The sequence below is a fragment of the Acinonyx jubatus genome, chromosome A2 (genome assembly GCF_027475565.1).
Source record: "Acinonyx jubatus isolate Ajub_Pintada_27869175 chromosome A2, VMU_Ajub_asm_v1.0, whole genome shotgun sequence".
Taxonomy (NCBI): Eukaryota; Metazoa; Chordata; class Mammalia; order Carnivora; family Felidae; genus Acinonyx; species Acinonyx jubatus.
Genome location: NC_069383.1, coordinates 33371007 through 33387548, shown reverse-complemented (window position 1 = coordinate 33387548; position 16542 = coordinate 33371007). Strand labels below are relative to the sequence as shown.

The 16542-nt window shown below is 37.8% G+C and overlaps 1 protein-coding gene across 11 annotated transcripts in view; it reads left to right on the top strand.

The window, feature by feature from the left end:
* The window catches only part of ST7 (suppression of tumorigenicity 7), a 247719-nt gene that overhangs the window by 188700 nt on the left and 42477 nt on the right, over window positions 1-16542 (top strand). For all 11 annotated transcript variants that reach the window (XR_008296703.1, XR_003425965.2, XM_027075326.2 and 8 more), the window contains one exon: window positions 261-375. Coding sequence is in view for 9 of the 11 variants with exons in the window: in XM_027075326.2 (XP_026931127.1) it covers window positions 261-375 (115 nt within the window). In the remaining 2 variants the exon portion in view is untranslated. The remainder of the gene's footprint in view (window positions 1-260; window positions 376-16542) is intronic.

Genomic DNA, 16542 nt, shown 5'->3' with positions numbered 1-16542 from the left:
TGAGACCCCCTCACTTATGGATTCTCTTCCACCTTAGGGTTCTTACCAATTCAAAGTTGCCATTTTCCTAAAATAGCAGGAAAAGATTTGAGCATCTAATGCTTTACAAAATAATAATTGGTATGAATACTTATAACTCAGTATTACCTATACTTCTAAAATTATATTTTTTTATCCTAAATATATTACAATTTGGTACTCATTGTACTTTTAGAAAATAGGAAATCTATATTAATCATCCTTGATTTCTTCTTTCCTAGTTGATGAAGGAGTTCCCCTTGCTGAGCATGTTCAACATCCATGAAAACCTTCTAGAAGCACTTCTGGAACTACAAGCATATGCTGATGTTCAGGCAGTCTTAGCAAAGTATGATGGTGAGTCCTTGGTTATTTTCATCTACTTGAGGATTTTTCTTTTCTTGATGTATTTCAATGATTAGATTGGAAAGACCATTTCAAATAGTACAGCACTTTGATAACTATCCACTTATAGAGTTTTCACCTACAGTTTTATGATGGCATTTTTAAAAATCTTAGAGTTTAATGGTTGGTTTTTAGTGGGGGCCAGAAATGTCATGTGGCCTGTGCTACATTCCTCTCCTTCCCTCCCAGTAGGTTCCCCTTGTACTCTTCCCATCAACAAGAGCTATGCATGCTCTGCTTTATTGCCTCCATGGTCAGGAATCACTCAGAATCTCTGCAGGCAACACAGATCCTGTTAGGACAGCCCTGACTATTCGAGTCCTTGCTGCGACCCCACATCAGGTGACTGTGACCACTACCTGTTGGTCATGTTGATCCTTTGAAGCAATATAGAACAGCTAGTGGCCCTTACTGCAGCCCTTATGATAGCTTAGTAAATATTTAAAGATAAAATAATGTGCCCTTCATCCCAGGTCTTCTCCTTATTAGCAGAATACCCCCCATCTCTTCACGTGAAGGGCTTTGAAATCCCTTCACCATCTAGGTTACTTACCCGTGAGGTTATTCCATTTTGCCTGTTATTAATAAACTGACACATCTCAAAGATTTCCAAACTCTTGTGTTAATATTGCCATTGTCTGTGAATTCACTAATTGATTCATTGCAAAAGAATTACCCACATAATTACCTGCCATGACCTAGCTACTGGAATCTCTGCAGAATTTTATGGCATTCTACCTTATTTAATTCTCTCCCCAAAATAAACATGTTTGCTTATAAAATGGACATTAGGGAGTGATTACTTTTGTCACATACTAATTTTTTGCTTTATGAAATATTCTTTTCCTTAGTAAAGCATCTTCAGTGCATTTAAAGAACCATTCAAATCTAACTTCCCAGGAACTCCTCAAACAAATAGAACAAGCCATTTTATTTTAATACAGTTCTTCATAAGGATTCTCTGAAGTAGGTTGGAGTTGTCCTCTCCTACAGTTGGGGAAACTGAGCATTGGGAGACTGTTTTAGTTTTGTTTTGTTGTTAATTCTTGCTCAAATCAATGGAAACTATAAGCCCTCAGCCAGTGATGGCATTACTTGGCCTGTGTGAACACAAGCACCCTGTGTAACAAGATACATGCTACCTAGTATGGAACTGATTTTAGAAAGACAGAAAAGTATTTGTGGCATACTTTATAGTAAACAAAATAAAAACTGTTTGGCCTTCATGTCAGCTCACTTTTGTTCTCTGTTTATTTGCTGGAATCTCACTATTTTTCTGACCTTGGGAATCTAAGCCATAAGACTAGCTTACAGGCAAAATGCTCATACATTGAGGGTCTTTTGGTATAAAAGGAACCCAGTACCATGCACTGGGTTCATGTGGCCATGCACCTTTTTTAGATCCTACCCTGTAGCCATCAATGCCATAGCAAGGGTTCAGTGTTCTCATCCCTAGTGCTGACCTGTGCTCAACCTGGTACACCAAGGCTTAAGAAAAAAAAGATGTAACTGGTAAAGCCTTTGATATCTCAAATCCCATAAGGCTCCTTTCATGACGATCTCAGTTCGTTACAGAAATCATCAGCTTTGTGTTATAAGACCGATTGTAAAATAGAGAAATGAACTCATTTGGAGCTTTCTGTCATCTCTGTCTATCCCGTTGCACAGCCTCTGTTCCACACCAACCAAATGCTGATTTATTAGATTCTGATAACATATGTTCACATTATTTGTTACAACAGCCCGTCCCACCCTCCACTAAAACTTGGCTCACGCTTTGCAAAATTCCTTTGTTGCAAATGGACAAACTCACCATACCAGGGCCCTTGTGTTGAGCTTTGTTTATGTTGTGTACCTGGCAACAGACATGATGTTCTTATTCATTATTCATGGAAAAAGAGCCTCATTAGTGGCAGGACACATACTGTTGCTGAGATGCCTTGTTAGGGGTTTTGAGTTCAGCAGTTGTCAATAGACTGCAGATGACCTAACCCCGACTGAATTCTGGAGGGTGTTTTGGTGCGGACTTGGCTCAGGCCTCAGTCATTTACAGTAGAAATATAATGAAGTGGCTGCTGAAGTTACTGTTCTTGTAGAACGAGCCGCAACCACACAAGACTTTTAAAAAACATGCCTCTTGTTCCTCACCCCATACCATAAAATGGGCTGTTTCAAGTTCATCCCTCCTGCTTTTCCAGGAGAGCCAGAGGATCTTGACTGAATTGTTGCCTCATTTTCTGGCCTTGTACAAGGTGTGGATGCTTTAGAGGGCTTGGAGTACAGACAGCAGTTAGGGGCGCCCTGTTCTTCGCCCTGGTTCAGATGTCATCAGTCTAATCTATGAGATGCTGGAGACAGCACTTTGAATCTCAGCCTCTCCATGCCTGTTCACAGAGCCACACCCAGAGCAATAGGATTATATGTTATCTTTGCAAGTTGGAATGCTCTTGTTGGGTAGCTGTTTCTTGGATGGTTTATGGGTACAGTCCTTCTTTATTACTTTTGCTCAGTGGCCGAATTTTTTAAAGAGTGCGTTGGGAAGTTATGACATAGTGGGGTTTGTACTGCTGTTCTGACCTTTGCGAAAGGATTTAGAAGTATGGCAAGGTGCAAGGGGAAACCAACATGTTCAAAGAAAGGAGGAAGGTAACATGTATCCCTTTGCTTCAGTCTTTTTGTTCTTCATCTTTAAAACAATTTTTTTTGCCTTTGAGTTTTAAAAGTGACATTGACAAACTCCATTTGCAGTGAAGCACATGGATCCCTCGGAGGATTACCGGTTACTTGTTCATACCTCTCTGTAATCTGCCGTCTAATTTTGATTCTGCCCTTTAGATATCTTCTCATGTTATGTTATTCCAGCCATTAGTCTGAAGTGCTGTCTTGCTATCCTTAGGAGTTTTCATACTCTTTTCAATTTGCTAACTCACATTATAGGTGGGCAGTTTTTATCCAGGTGGTTGATCCTACTCTTAGAGTCCTTCATACAATGACTAAAATAACTGTGGCAACAGCTAGTATTTATTGAGTTCTTTCATTGTGTCAGGGTCAGACATGATTCTAAGCTCTATGCAGATAAACTCATTTATTCTTACCACAAGCATAGGAGGTAGATACTATTATTAGCCCCATTTTATAGCTGTGGTAACTGGAACAGAGAGAAGTTAAGTAACTTGTTCAGATACAGAGCATAAGATGTTCAAGTAAAGCCATGGAGATGTTATATGGTGAGAGAAAAGAGATAAACTGAGGTCAGTCTTTGTTCAGTAAGATATGAATTTCATGAAGAAAGGAAATCCAGGATAAAAAGAGGTGGTCTGACTCTAGGCCCTTGGTCTTAGCCATCTTGCTTCCACTGTCTCTGCTGTTGGCAGTATTTTTTATTTTTATTTTTTATTAACACCACTCTTATTGGTATTATTAGCTATAGTTTACTGAGGACTTACAATGTGCCAAGCACATTATACACGTTCCTCTAATATAATAATAATGTTACCTATAACATCATGCACATTACCTATAGCCCTCAATAACCTGCAAGGAGGTAGTTCTTCCATGTTAGCAGATGCAGAAACTGAGGCTTGTGGATTTAAGTAACTTTCAAGATCACATTCTTTCAAAACTGCAGAACTGGAATTCAAATCCAGGTCTCTCTGGCTCTAAAAGCCCATGTGTTTTTCATAAATGTAAGCTTTGCTGAAATGACTTGCTCTGCTTCTCTCACTACTTTTAGAAAGGCATGAATTAAGTGGGCTGGAGCCATGGTGCAGAATTTCAGTGATGCCAAAGTGTCTTTTAAGATTCTTTAAGAACGTGGTATATCTCTATTGGCTTGTCTTTCTGAAATTCTCTTCAAAATCTGGCTTTCTATTTTCAGTCACCTTGTGCCTGATTTCTTTAGTCACAAAGATTTGATGTATGGCGTTCATTTAATTGGAGATTTATCAACTTTTTTTTTTTTAGTCATACATTAGCTATAAACACAGGAATGTTTTTAAGATCATTAAGTCATCAGAACTTCTTTCAGAACAATTGAGAAAGTTGTTACAAGCTTTGAGTTGCCTTTCAAAGGTGCTTATAGACCACCTATGTTGAAAACCTAAGTCTCAAAGATTAGGGTGGCAATGTAGAAAAGAATTCATGCATTTTTTATTCATTATCACTTGTGCATTTCAATTTTAGAAGAATCTTATAGAACAACTGAATGTGAACTTGAGTGCTATAAGATACCTTCGGGAGTGTCTCGTTTTGTCTGTCTCTAGTCAGCGGTCCTTGGGGACACAAAAGGCAGTCACAGATGATGATGAAAAGAACTTGCCCGGTGCCAGCCTGCTGAGATCAAGCCCTAGCTCTGCCTTTCATTAGCTGAGTGAACTTCGGCAAATTACTTAGTCTTCTAAGCCTTGGTTTCCTTCTCTGGAAATGGAATCAAGGTTTAGAAAGGCTGAGTAACTTGCTCAAGATCACACAGCTGGGAATTTGTTGTGAAGATTAAAATAGTTAAACCATGTTAAATGTTTAGAACAGTGTGGGGTACACATTAAGTATTCAATAATTCTTAACCATTGTAAAAAGCCAGGATCACCACTCCTGAACTTCACCACTGTTCTCCATCAGTTTTGTTCAAAAGGAGAACCATATATAAAATGTTAGTTAAAATGAGGGAATAAGAGCCCCGTCTTGTGCCCCCCGAAAAGGCAGTGTTGTGGCCTACTATTAAAATTAATTATGGATCTAGTAGGACAGGTAGGTAGATAGATATTTGATAAGAATGGAAATGTTTAGTTTTATCTACTGATAATCCTTAAGCTTTTGGAAAGCCGATAAAAAAAAGTGCCAGGAATTTCACTCTGATCAAAAGACAAATTGTTTCAGCCTTGGGGCAATTTGCACCAATGGAAATACAAATCCAAGTTCTTCTGGATATTTACTCCATTAGATCATTCAGTGATTGCCCTAAATTTGGGGACAGAAATTTCCCTGTGAGGGACAACTGGTCTTTTATATAGTCATGAATGTTATATAAATGCAACAACTGTATCAAGACCATTTTTACTGGTGCCATCGAGCCCATCCTAAATTAGCACTATTATCTGCTATCTGGTAATGTGCAGAGGGTATACTTTTAAGATCAGGACATGTTTCTAACACTGGGGGAAATACTTTCATCTCAGTAGATTGAAAACAGAGGTTCTAAAGAAAGCACTGGGGAATTACTCTATGTTGAGACTATTCAGAGAATAAGCTTTTTGCTGATACTGTTTTGCAGAGTCAGCATGTAGTTATAAGCAAAAATTTCGTAAACTTTGTTCATTGCCCAAGGCCTTACAACTAACACAAGCTGCTCAACTATCATAACAGTTCCTTTGAAGTAGTCACTGGATACTCTCTCTTTGCATGAGGCTATCTTCCATTTATGTTTAAGGAATGGGCAAGAATAAGAGGGATTTGAGATGCCAGGAAGACCAGTCAGTAAAATCTGTATTTAGGCCATCAGTGTCAGGCTTTGAGCGTCAGGCAGTCCAGACCTCCAAAACAGTGCTTTTCAGTCAAGTGTATAGTTGTGAGTTTTGATGCCATAGGCACAACAGCTTCTGAGATGTATCTACTACAAAATTAAACTGTATTCAAGAAAGAAGGTTTGAAATGCAATCAGTCCCTAGTGACAGACTGTAAGCCCAGTCTGGCTCCCTTTCCTGGGCTGGCTCTTATGGAAAAGGTCAAGATACCAAGGCAAGTGTTGAAGAGCATCCTTGTGTAAAAGATGGGCAAATGAATCACATAGCTGCTTCATTGGAGGGGGAAAAAAAAAATATATATATATATATATATATCAGCACTGATACCATGGGCTATGGTTTCAGGCTGGTAAGCATGAATCACTGAGAAATGATGGCCTTTTATAGCTTTGTACGGGGTGTCCTGCTGACTTGGAAACCAAAAGGTAGATCTGTCAAGTGGACTAGGCCTTTGAAGTTAGCAAATGATTGTCTGTCATATTATATGCAATGAGCAGGAGTTCTAATGATAGGTATTATTTCAATAAAGACTGTATGCATGAGAAGTTTCTATTGTCTCTGATGATGGAAGATTTTTTATGAATGCATACATATGTAATTCACATAGTTGGCACTCAAACAAACCCTCTAAATTTATATTGGCTTTCATAACCCTATTGCCTCGTTATCGTAATTTACCAAGGTAACATCCCTCCCCAGCCGGCCGTTACCATCCCATAAACTGCCGTGCTGGACTCCAGGGCACTAGCCACAGAAGGGCTCTCTGACACAGACCTTCTGGGGTAATCCAATCCAAAAGTTGCAAATAACATCTGGTGTTTGACTTTATAGCATGAGATGAATTTTTCTGGGTGTAGTTGAGTCTGTGTTGCCTGCCCCTCCCCCTGCCCCAAATTACTAAGGTCATGTAGTATTTCCCTGATTGAATCATTGAACTCCCAGGTGGCATTTCTTTTTGAGGTTCTGGTATAGCAGTCCTTTTTATTTTTTCAGTGAAGCTTTTCCCTTTGGTTGAAAGGGGACCTTGGATTGGCTTTTTAAAGGTGGGACAAAAAGACCTCAGACTGTCTTAAACCAAACCAAAACAAAACAAAACAAAAAACTAAGGACAGAATTCCACATTTCTGTTCTTTTCTTTGTATCATATCATGTACAGAAGTAAACTCAGAAATTTTACTGAAGAAAGCCACATGAAGGACAGCATCACATAATGGGATAGTCATAATACATCTCATCCAAAAATAGGTTAGGAAAGGGAAATGGGCTGCATTTTTATTTGTTTTTAATTTTTGTTTGTTTGGTCTTTCAGTTTATGGCTCCAAAAGTGTCTGTCAGGACCAAATGTGTGGATTAATGTAAACTTCCAGCGTATCAATATGTTGCCTGACCAAGAAAAGGGTTGTTGTTGTTGTTTATTTATTTTATTTATTTTGAGAGAGAGAGAGTACAAGTGAGTGGGGGACAGGCAGAGAGTGAGGGAGAGAGAATCCCATGCAGGCTCTGCACTGTCAGCTCAGAACCCAACACGGGGCTTGACCCCATGAACCATGAGATCATTACCTGAGCCAAAGTTGGATGCTTAACCGATTAAGCCACCCAGGTACCCCAGAGATACTTTATATTCCATAATCTTAAATGACTATAGAGAGTAATTAGGGTTTTTTTTTTTCAAATTAATTCAGCAAGGCTGCATCAGATCCTTATATTGAAAATATTAATTTTTAGGTGCTTTCAGATTCAGAGATGAGTATAACCTATTCTGTGTTGCCAAGAAGCTTTCAGTCTGGTGGAGAAAGATGTAAAGAAACCCAAACCAAAACCAACCACAGTAAATTGAGGTGAGATGTATCAGTGCTTAGTAAATCTGTTTGAAACATGCTGTAGAGGTACAGAGAAAGAAACCCTTTGAGAGCAAGCCCCGTGTTCTCTTCCCAGACACTCGTGTGTGAGGGTAGACATTCAGAACAGCTGTAGTGAACGAATGACTTGTTAGTTGGAGATACCCTATGACGTAGTGTCCTCATTTGTGAGGTGCTGTGGGTCTTACTTATGCTGTCTGCTACCCTTGAAAACATTGTTTTAGAATTATAGATATGAAATTGACCCTCCACTGACCTAGCTCATGCATAGGAACAGTAGTGATACTTTTAAAATTACATCTTATTATTATTGTAGATGAACAAAAGGAAATTAGGTCAAAAAGATGATCACTGAAAAAACTGTTCTATCTAAAGTTTTGCCCCATGGGTTTTCTGAGACACGTCAGATTGACAGTTTTACTCATAATTACATAAATTTCTCCCAAGATTATTACACTGAATTTCAAGTTTGATATTATGAGCATTTATGACTTTTGAAAACTTAAGAGTCATTCTCCCTGAGATGACCTTTTCTTTCAGTGGCCTCATTCCCATACAGGGTCCTAGGGAGCCAGAAGAGGTGTGGTTTGCCTTCCCTGTTTTTGGCCAAAAACCCTTCTACTTTCCTTCAACCTTGTCAGCTTGTACTCTTGCTTTCTTCCTGCCTCACTTTTTAATTCCACTGCTGTTTCAAATAGACATCTAGATTTAGAACACCAGTACCGTTTCACCCATTTTGCTAAAACTGCAGAAGCAGTGATAAATGCAGTACACATGTTGAGAAATAACAAGTTTCTGGCGCCCTCCTTAAACACCCATCAGTACTGACACTTTTGGCTTCCAGAAGCTAAATTAGGTCTAAATGTTTACATAGCAAAGGGAGCTAATATCAGGTGATTTGAGATGTTAGTATATTAACCTAAGATTTCATTCAGCAAACACAGAACCACCAGCTATGTTTTAGGCAGTGTTTTGGATTGTGGGTACAAAGTGATGAAGAAACAATTTTATTCCTGAAACTCACCATGTAAGTAGGAGAGGGGAGTAAGAAAACAGTTGCTGTAAAGACTGCAAGGGAAGCCTTCCTGGTGGAGGTGGAGTCTGAATTGAGCCAGACAGTGAAAATACTAGAGACAAAGAGCTCATGGAAAGGTTCAGGAGCAAGATTGACCCAGCCTGCATGGAGTACTCCATGTATCCTATAAAGCAGAGGGATGGTGGAAGGCTACAGCAAAGGGCTGAATATGCTTTGGGCAAGTTAGGTAGGGACCAGATCTCACAGAGCTTTGGACCTAATTCTATAGGCCCTGGAGAGAGACCATGCATGAGGCAATCTCAGCAGAGATGGTCTCCAGTCTGACCTCAAGGTGGAGAGAGTGGCACAGTGGATTCATACTATTTTTTTGACTTGAGGTGGTTGAGGAATGAGCACATGATGTTAGAAGCACTAGAGGGAGTGGAAACACATGGTGTTAGAAGACATCAGGGAGTAAAAAGCCACTGAAGAGCACCGGTGAGGTGGTTTCAGATGCTGCAAAGAAGCAGGATCCTATCAGGGAGATATTTGCTTAGTTTTTCAACCAATCAGTGTAAAAGAGTTTATAAGAGAAGGAGATCATGTGGTCTTCTTATAGCTCACAGTCGTAAAAGTAGGGAGCATTAGACAGATTTCCTGAATCTAAAAACAAACAAGTAGCAACAAAAGCCAAAAGCTGTGCCCTTTTTCAAGTTAGAGGAAAGATAAATATAAACCCCTAACTTGAGACTCAATAAACAACTTTGTGCTGACACCATTTGGCAAAGGAAGACACAGAGAGTTTTAAGTGGAGAGTGGTTCAAGAAGGATGGGAGAATCTACAAGATGACATTATAGGTATTCCCAACTGGAAGAAAATGTAAAGGAAAACAAATGATTAAAGTATATGAAAGGTCAGAATGACAAATAGTTAAAGTGGGGTAGAGCTTGTAAGCAGGTATTAAAGGTGGCTAAAGTTCAGAGGAGGCAAAAGTCTCAAGACTTTCTTTGTGGGGCTGTTTTCTGAGCAAAATGATGCAGAAAGTATAAGGATGATAAGGGGAGTACACGCAAGCATCACAGTGGCAGTATGGGGTGGTGACAAGAACCTGCTATTGTGAGACCAGTTCTGTTACTAATTAGTAAGTAAGCTCATAAGCATTTCACTTAGCTTCTCTGGTCCTGTATTTCTTCATCTGTAAAATAAAAGATTTTATTGACCTTCACAGTTGTGTGCTGTTGTCCAATTCTTTGATCTATCCTGTAGTTCTCCTATTTGGAGAAGACAGTAATGTGTTTATAAGTTGATGAGAATATGCCTTTATTCACTCCTATATTCTGTTTGCCCTCAATAATTGTGATTCTTTTTTTGTTTTTTTAGAATTTCAGCAAATAAGTCAATACCAGTAAAATTCTAGGAGATGACTACAGGTGGTTTATTAACATTTAGGAAAGAAAGAGGTGATTGAAGATCTAACATGGAATTACGAAGGAAGTTGTGCTAAATAAAAACAGACAAGATAGTGGATGTGAAAATATTTGTGGTCTATACAGTAACATTTAAATGTTTCTTATTAATTTAAATGGCCATTTTCTACATATTTCTGAATTAGAAGAATGCCATAGACATATCCTTATTTAATTAAAACATTTGATAATGTTTTGAATGCTACCTTTTTAGGTAATGTGGAGCAATGTAGTCATAATACCTATTGTATCTTTAATGTTTATTTATTTTTGAGACAGAGACAGAGTGGGGGAGGGGCAAAAAGAGAGAAGGAGACACAGAATCTGAAGCAGGCTCCAGGCTCTGAGCTGTCAGCATAGAGCCCGATGCGGGACTTGAACTCACGGATCGTGAGATCATGACCCAAGCCTAAGTCAGACACTTAACTGACTGAGCCATCCAGGCACCCCAATACCTATTGTATCTTTAAGAAATGGTATGATTTAATGGTATAAGTGGTATATATAATATCTATTATAGCCATTAATAAATGGTATGATTTAATGGTTTAAGTGGCATATATAATACCTATTATTACCATTAATAAATGGTTGCACATTCATCATTGCAGACCATTGCAGATTTAGGGTGATCTCTAGAATGTCATTCCTGGATCCTTTCCTTGGTATTGCCATGGTCAGTATTTTTATAAATCAGACCTCGTAGACAACGTGGCACAGTTCAAAATCATGTGCTGTGGGGACAGCTCATATTTGTTTTAACTATGTGATACTGGCATATTTCTTAACCATTATATGTCTCGCTTTTCCCATCTGTAAAAGAGGGCTAGCAGTTAAGTCCTATCTCAGAGGGTTGCTCTGAAGATTAGGCAGAATAATGTGTATAAGTGATTAACACCAGCACCTGGCATTTAATAGGCCGTTGATAAATGTTAGCAGCAATTTTGATGATGATAACAATCATATGGGGAGGAAGGTATGCCTATGGATTGTATGGCACAAAGCTGTGGTTGGTAGCTTGAGTCAGAATGATGACTAATAGGCTGGAATGATATTCTGAAACTATTAATTAAAACTCAATGGTTTAGATTTCATTTTAAGATTTAAAATGTAATGGAATCAAATATGAAATCCTGCTTATAGGTTCATAAATTTTCATGGTTTCAGTAAAAGAGAAAAGATTTGGCTTTGGCTGAAATTAATTTGATAGAACCTGGATGGTTTTGTTGACTACACAATCACAGGAACAAATGAGGACTTCCAGCTGCCCCACACCAGGGTCATCCTAGCTGTTATTTAGAGAGGTGTTATGGCTGTACTTCCTCAAACTGTACATTTCCCTAGAACTCTGTACTGGTCAGGTTTCAGGGATTTAGGGGATTATTTCCACTTCTAATTCGCATATTTTGAAATCACTCATGACTCCATAACAAAAATAAATGAGAAGTTCTGAAGAATATATCAGTTGAGGAATTAGAAGTATTTATTCTGGAAAAGATTAGGTTTAGAGGAGACATTTAAACCATTTTAATATTTGAAAGGCTGACTTGAGAAATGATCAGATTCTTTTATGTTATGGAAGGCAAAACTAGTAAGTAACTTTGGATAAGGATTTGTAGAGAGAATTGGCAGGGGGAGCAGAATGATAAAAGGCAACTTAAATGTTATGGAAGTTAGATTGAAGTAAGAGAAGACAGCTTCACATGGCCCAGGATTATAGGTTTGTTTTTTAAAAATTGTTTTTATTGAGGTATAAATTACCTATAGTAACATGCACAAATCTGAAGTGTAGAGCGGGATAACTTTTCACTTTTATATACACCTGTGTTATCACCATCCAGGATCATAGAACTTTCCATCATCTCAGAAGGTTGCCTCATGCCCTCTTCTGGCCAATAACTGCTCTCCAGCCCAGAAGTAATCATTTTTTTCTGATCTCTGTCACCATATACTAGTTTTGCAAACTTTCACACAACCACTTTGGAGCACTGTTTAACGGTTTAAACATGTGTCTGTTTTCTGACTCAGCAATTTCATTTCTAATTACGTATCTAAGAGATGAGTTTTACTCCCCCCCCACCCTCGCCGAAAACCTTACACAGGAATGGTCACAACAGCTTTATTCATAATAGCCCAAACCTGGGAAGCAATCTAAATAAATAGCTATTAGAAAATAAACATGTTGTGGTATATCCACACAATGAAGTACTACTCAGCAATAGAAAAGAATAAAGTACTGATACATGCTCCACATGGATGAATCTCAGAAACATGCTGAGTGAAAGAAACCAGACGCGAAAGAGAACATACTCTATGGTTCCAATGAAAGACTTTCATGACAATTTGATTTTGAAAACCTAAGACAGTTGGAGAAAGTTCTTTGCCTTTCAGAAAAGGACCTGTATAAAACAAAAGATGGCCAAGAAGTAGAAGGAAAATTAAACTAAAGCCGGGAGTTCAGCTTTGCTTAAGTGAGAAACATTTATTTAGCATTCCTTGTGTCTGCAATTATGCGATATCTCATTATTTTGTTTCTTTTCATGTCCTTTTTGGATTCTAATTGTTTGTTTGGATTTGTTTTTATTCTTCCTGAAGTTTCTTTTTATTTTTTCCCCTTCTTTTATAACAGCAAATATCTGTGTTATTACCTAAGATTATTTATTATCTTAATCATACTGTGTATTACATGACATCTACTTTCTTTTTTAAACCACTCTTATGAGAGCACTCTAACCTCCATCTCTAGTATGGTCCAGTAGATCTCTAGGCGAGTTTCATAGCTGTTATTATGAAGACTTCTCTGAACATATTCCTTTTTAAGAACATTAATTTTTGTAGCTAACATTTTTCTCCTTCTTGGATTCTTTCTTTTATTAAAAAATGTTTTAATTCCAGTACAGTTAATAGGCTGTGTTATATTAGTTTCAAATGTACAATATAGTGATTCAATAATTTTATACATTACTCAGTGCTCATCATGATAAGTGTAATCTTAATCCCTTTCACCTTTTCACCTATCCCCCCCACCTCCCCTGTGGTGGCCATCAGTTTGTTCTCTATAGTTAAGAGTTTGTTTTTTGGTTTGTTTCTTTTTCCTTTGTTCATCTGTTTTTTAAATTCCACGTATGAGTGAAATCATATGGTATTTGTCTTTTTCTGAGTGACTTATTTCACTTAGCATTATATTCTCTAGATCCATCCATTTGTTGCAAATGGCAATATTTCAGTCTTTTTTATGGCTGAGTAATATTCCATTGTATGTCTACACCACATCTTCTTTATCTATTCATCTATCAGTGGACACCTGAGTTGCTTCCATAATTTGGCTATTGTAAATAATGTTGCAATAAACATAGAGGTGCATATATCTTTTCAAATTAGTGTTTTCATATTCTTTGGGTAAGTGCTCAGTAGTGGAATTACTGGATCATATGGTAATTCTATTTTTAATTTTTTGAGGAATCTCCATACTGTTTTCCAGAGTGGCTGCACCAGTTTGCATTCCCACCAACAGTGCAGGAGGGTTCCTTTTTCACCACATCCTTGCCAACACTTGTTTCTTATGTTTTTGGTTTTAGCCATTCTAATAGGAGTGATTTGCATTTACCTGATGATGTTGAGCATTGTTTCATGTGTCTGTTGGCCATCTGGATGTCTTCTTTGGAGAAATATCTGTTCATGTCTTCTGCCCATTTTTGATTGGATTATTCGCGTGTGTGTTTGTTGAGTTGTATAAGTTCTTTACATGTTTTGGATGCTAACCCTTTATTTGATATGTCATTTTCAAATATCATCTCCCATTCAGGAAGGTGCACTTTAGTTTTTTATTGTTTCCTTTGCTGTACAGAAGTTTTTTTATTTTGATGTAGTCCCAATAGTTTATTTTTGCTTTTGTTTCCCTTGCCTGAGGAGGCATATCTAGAAAAATACTGCTATGGCCTATGTCTGAGAAATTACTGCCTATGCTCTCTATTAGGGTTTCTATGATTTCAGCTCTCACATTTAAGTCCTTAATCCGTTTTGAGTTTATGTTTGTGTATAGTGTAAATAAGTGGTCCAGTTTCATTGTTTTGCATGTAGCTGTTCAGTTTTCCCAACACCATTTATTGAAGAGACTGTCTGGATTCTAATTCTTAGAAGGACTCTTTGTACTTATGGTAGGTACATGCACGTACGAAAGACAGGCACTGCATAGAGTGGTTTTGAAGTTTCTTCCTCAAAATAAAATTTCTGAATAAATTATAAGCAATATTGGAAGGCAGCTTTTTTTTGTTATTCCTGCTCAAAACTTCTGATACTACTTGTTTTCATCACTACTATTAGCTATTCTGTTTCCCTTATCATTTTATCCATTTCCCTAGTGGTAAAAGCATGAAATCATGGCAGACAGACAAAATTACAGAGGCAGAGAATAGATTAGTGGTCACCAAGGGACAGGTATGGGTAGGAAGGGTACAAATAAAGGGGTAACACAAGAGAGTTCCTTTGGAACTTTGTGTATTTTGATGGTGGTGGTAGTTAGATGAATCTAGCCATGGGATAAAATTTCATAGAACTGCACACACACACATGAATGCATGTAAAAAAAAGGTGAAAATTGAACAAGGACTGTAATTTCCTTAATAGTACTGTACCAGTGTCAGTTTCTTGGTTTTGATATTATACTACAGTTATGTAAGATGTCACCATTGGGGGAAGCTGAGAAAAGCATTCACAGTACAGGGTACTATTTTCACATCCTTCTGTGAGCCTGTAATTATTTCAAACTTTCTGTGAGTCTATAAGTTTCAAACTTATAACACGCAACAACAACCAAGTCTCAGCATTATTTTTAAAGAAATGAAAGAGGTAGCACTCGCGAGTAAGCAGCCCATAATAACAAGCTTTCTCCTAAGGTAGTGTATATGGTGTTTCTTAAAAGTGAGCCAAGACATGCAGTTCTGGTCTCTGATTTAGATGTTAGGCAGTGATTAGATTAAAATATGGTTAATCAGTGCACACTGCAAAAGGATCATGCTAACTTTCATGAAGTATATAAGTATATGCAGTAGATCTCTGGTCTGACTTCACTTCATGTAAGTTCTACCTTTGTCTGTCTATGCTGTCTCTGTCTGGTTCCACCAATGTATTTGCTTATGAACTTGCTTCCAACAATTTGTAGAACAGAATTCTTTTTATAGCCTTATTGTTATCTTTTAAAAATTCACTTATTTACATGTACTCACAGGAAGCTTTGGAAATACAGATAAAAAAAATTCCCTATAATCCCACCACTCAAAAATAAATACTGTTGATATTTTGTATGTATAATTCCAGTTTTATTATCCCTGTGCATATAAATGCTTTTTAAAAACATATGAAATCATAATTTTATAAACTTATTTTACTTATTGATGTACTTATAACAATGCACCATTTTCCCAGATCATTACTTTTCCAACACATGATTTAATGACCACATAGAATTGCACCCTGTGGATGTACAGCACCTTAACTAATCTTCTGTTATTGGCCATTTAGGCTGTATCCAGTTTTCCACCATTAGAAACAGTATTGTCATCAGCATCCTTAAGGCTCATTTTTAATGCACATGACTTTTTCTCTTAGGAAAGAGTCTCAGAAGTGGAATTGCTGGGGTAGGCAAAATGTCAAAGCTTTTGCTTTTTATTGTGAAAGATAAGCATCATTTTAAAAAATATGTTGTATGAATAGACACTTCTCTAAAGAAGACATCCAGATGGCCAACAGGCACATGAAAAGATGCTCAACGTCACTCCTCATCAAGGAAACACAAATCAAAACCACACTCAGATACCACCTCACGCAGGTCAGAGTGGCTAAAATGAACAAATCAGGAGACTATAGATGCTGGCAAGGATGTGGAGAAACGGGAACCCTCTTGCACTGTTGGTGGGAATGCACACTGGTGCAGGCGCTCTGGAAAACAGTGTGGAGGTTCCTCAAAAAATTAAAAATAGATCTACCCTATGACCCTGCAAGAGCACTGCTAGGAATTTACCCAAGGGATAAATGGAGTGCTGATGCATAGGGGCACTTGTACCCCAATGTTTATAACAGCCCTTTCAACAATAGCCAAATTATGGAAAGAGCTTAAATGTCCATCCACTGATGAATAGATAAAGAAATTGTGGTTTATATACACAACGGAATACTATGTGGCAATGAGAAAGAATGAAATATGGCCTTTTGTAGCAATGTGGATGGAACTGGAGAGTGTTATGCTAAGTGAAATAAGTCC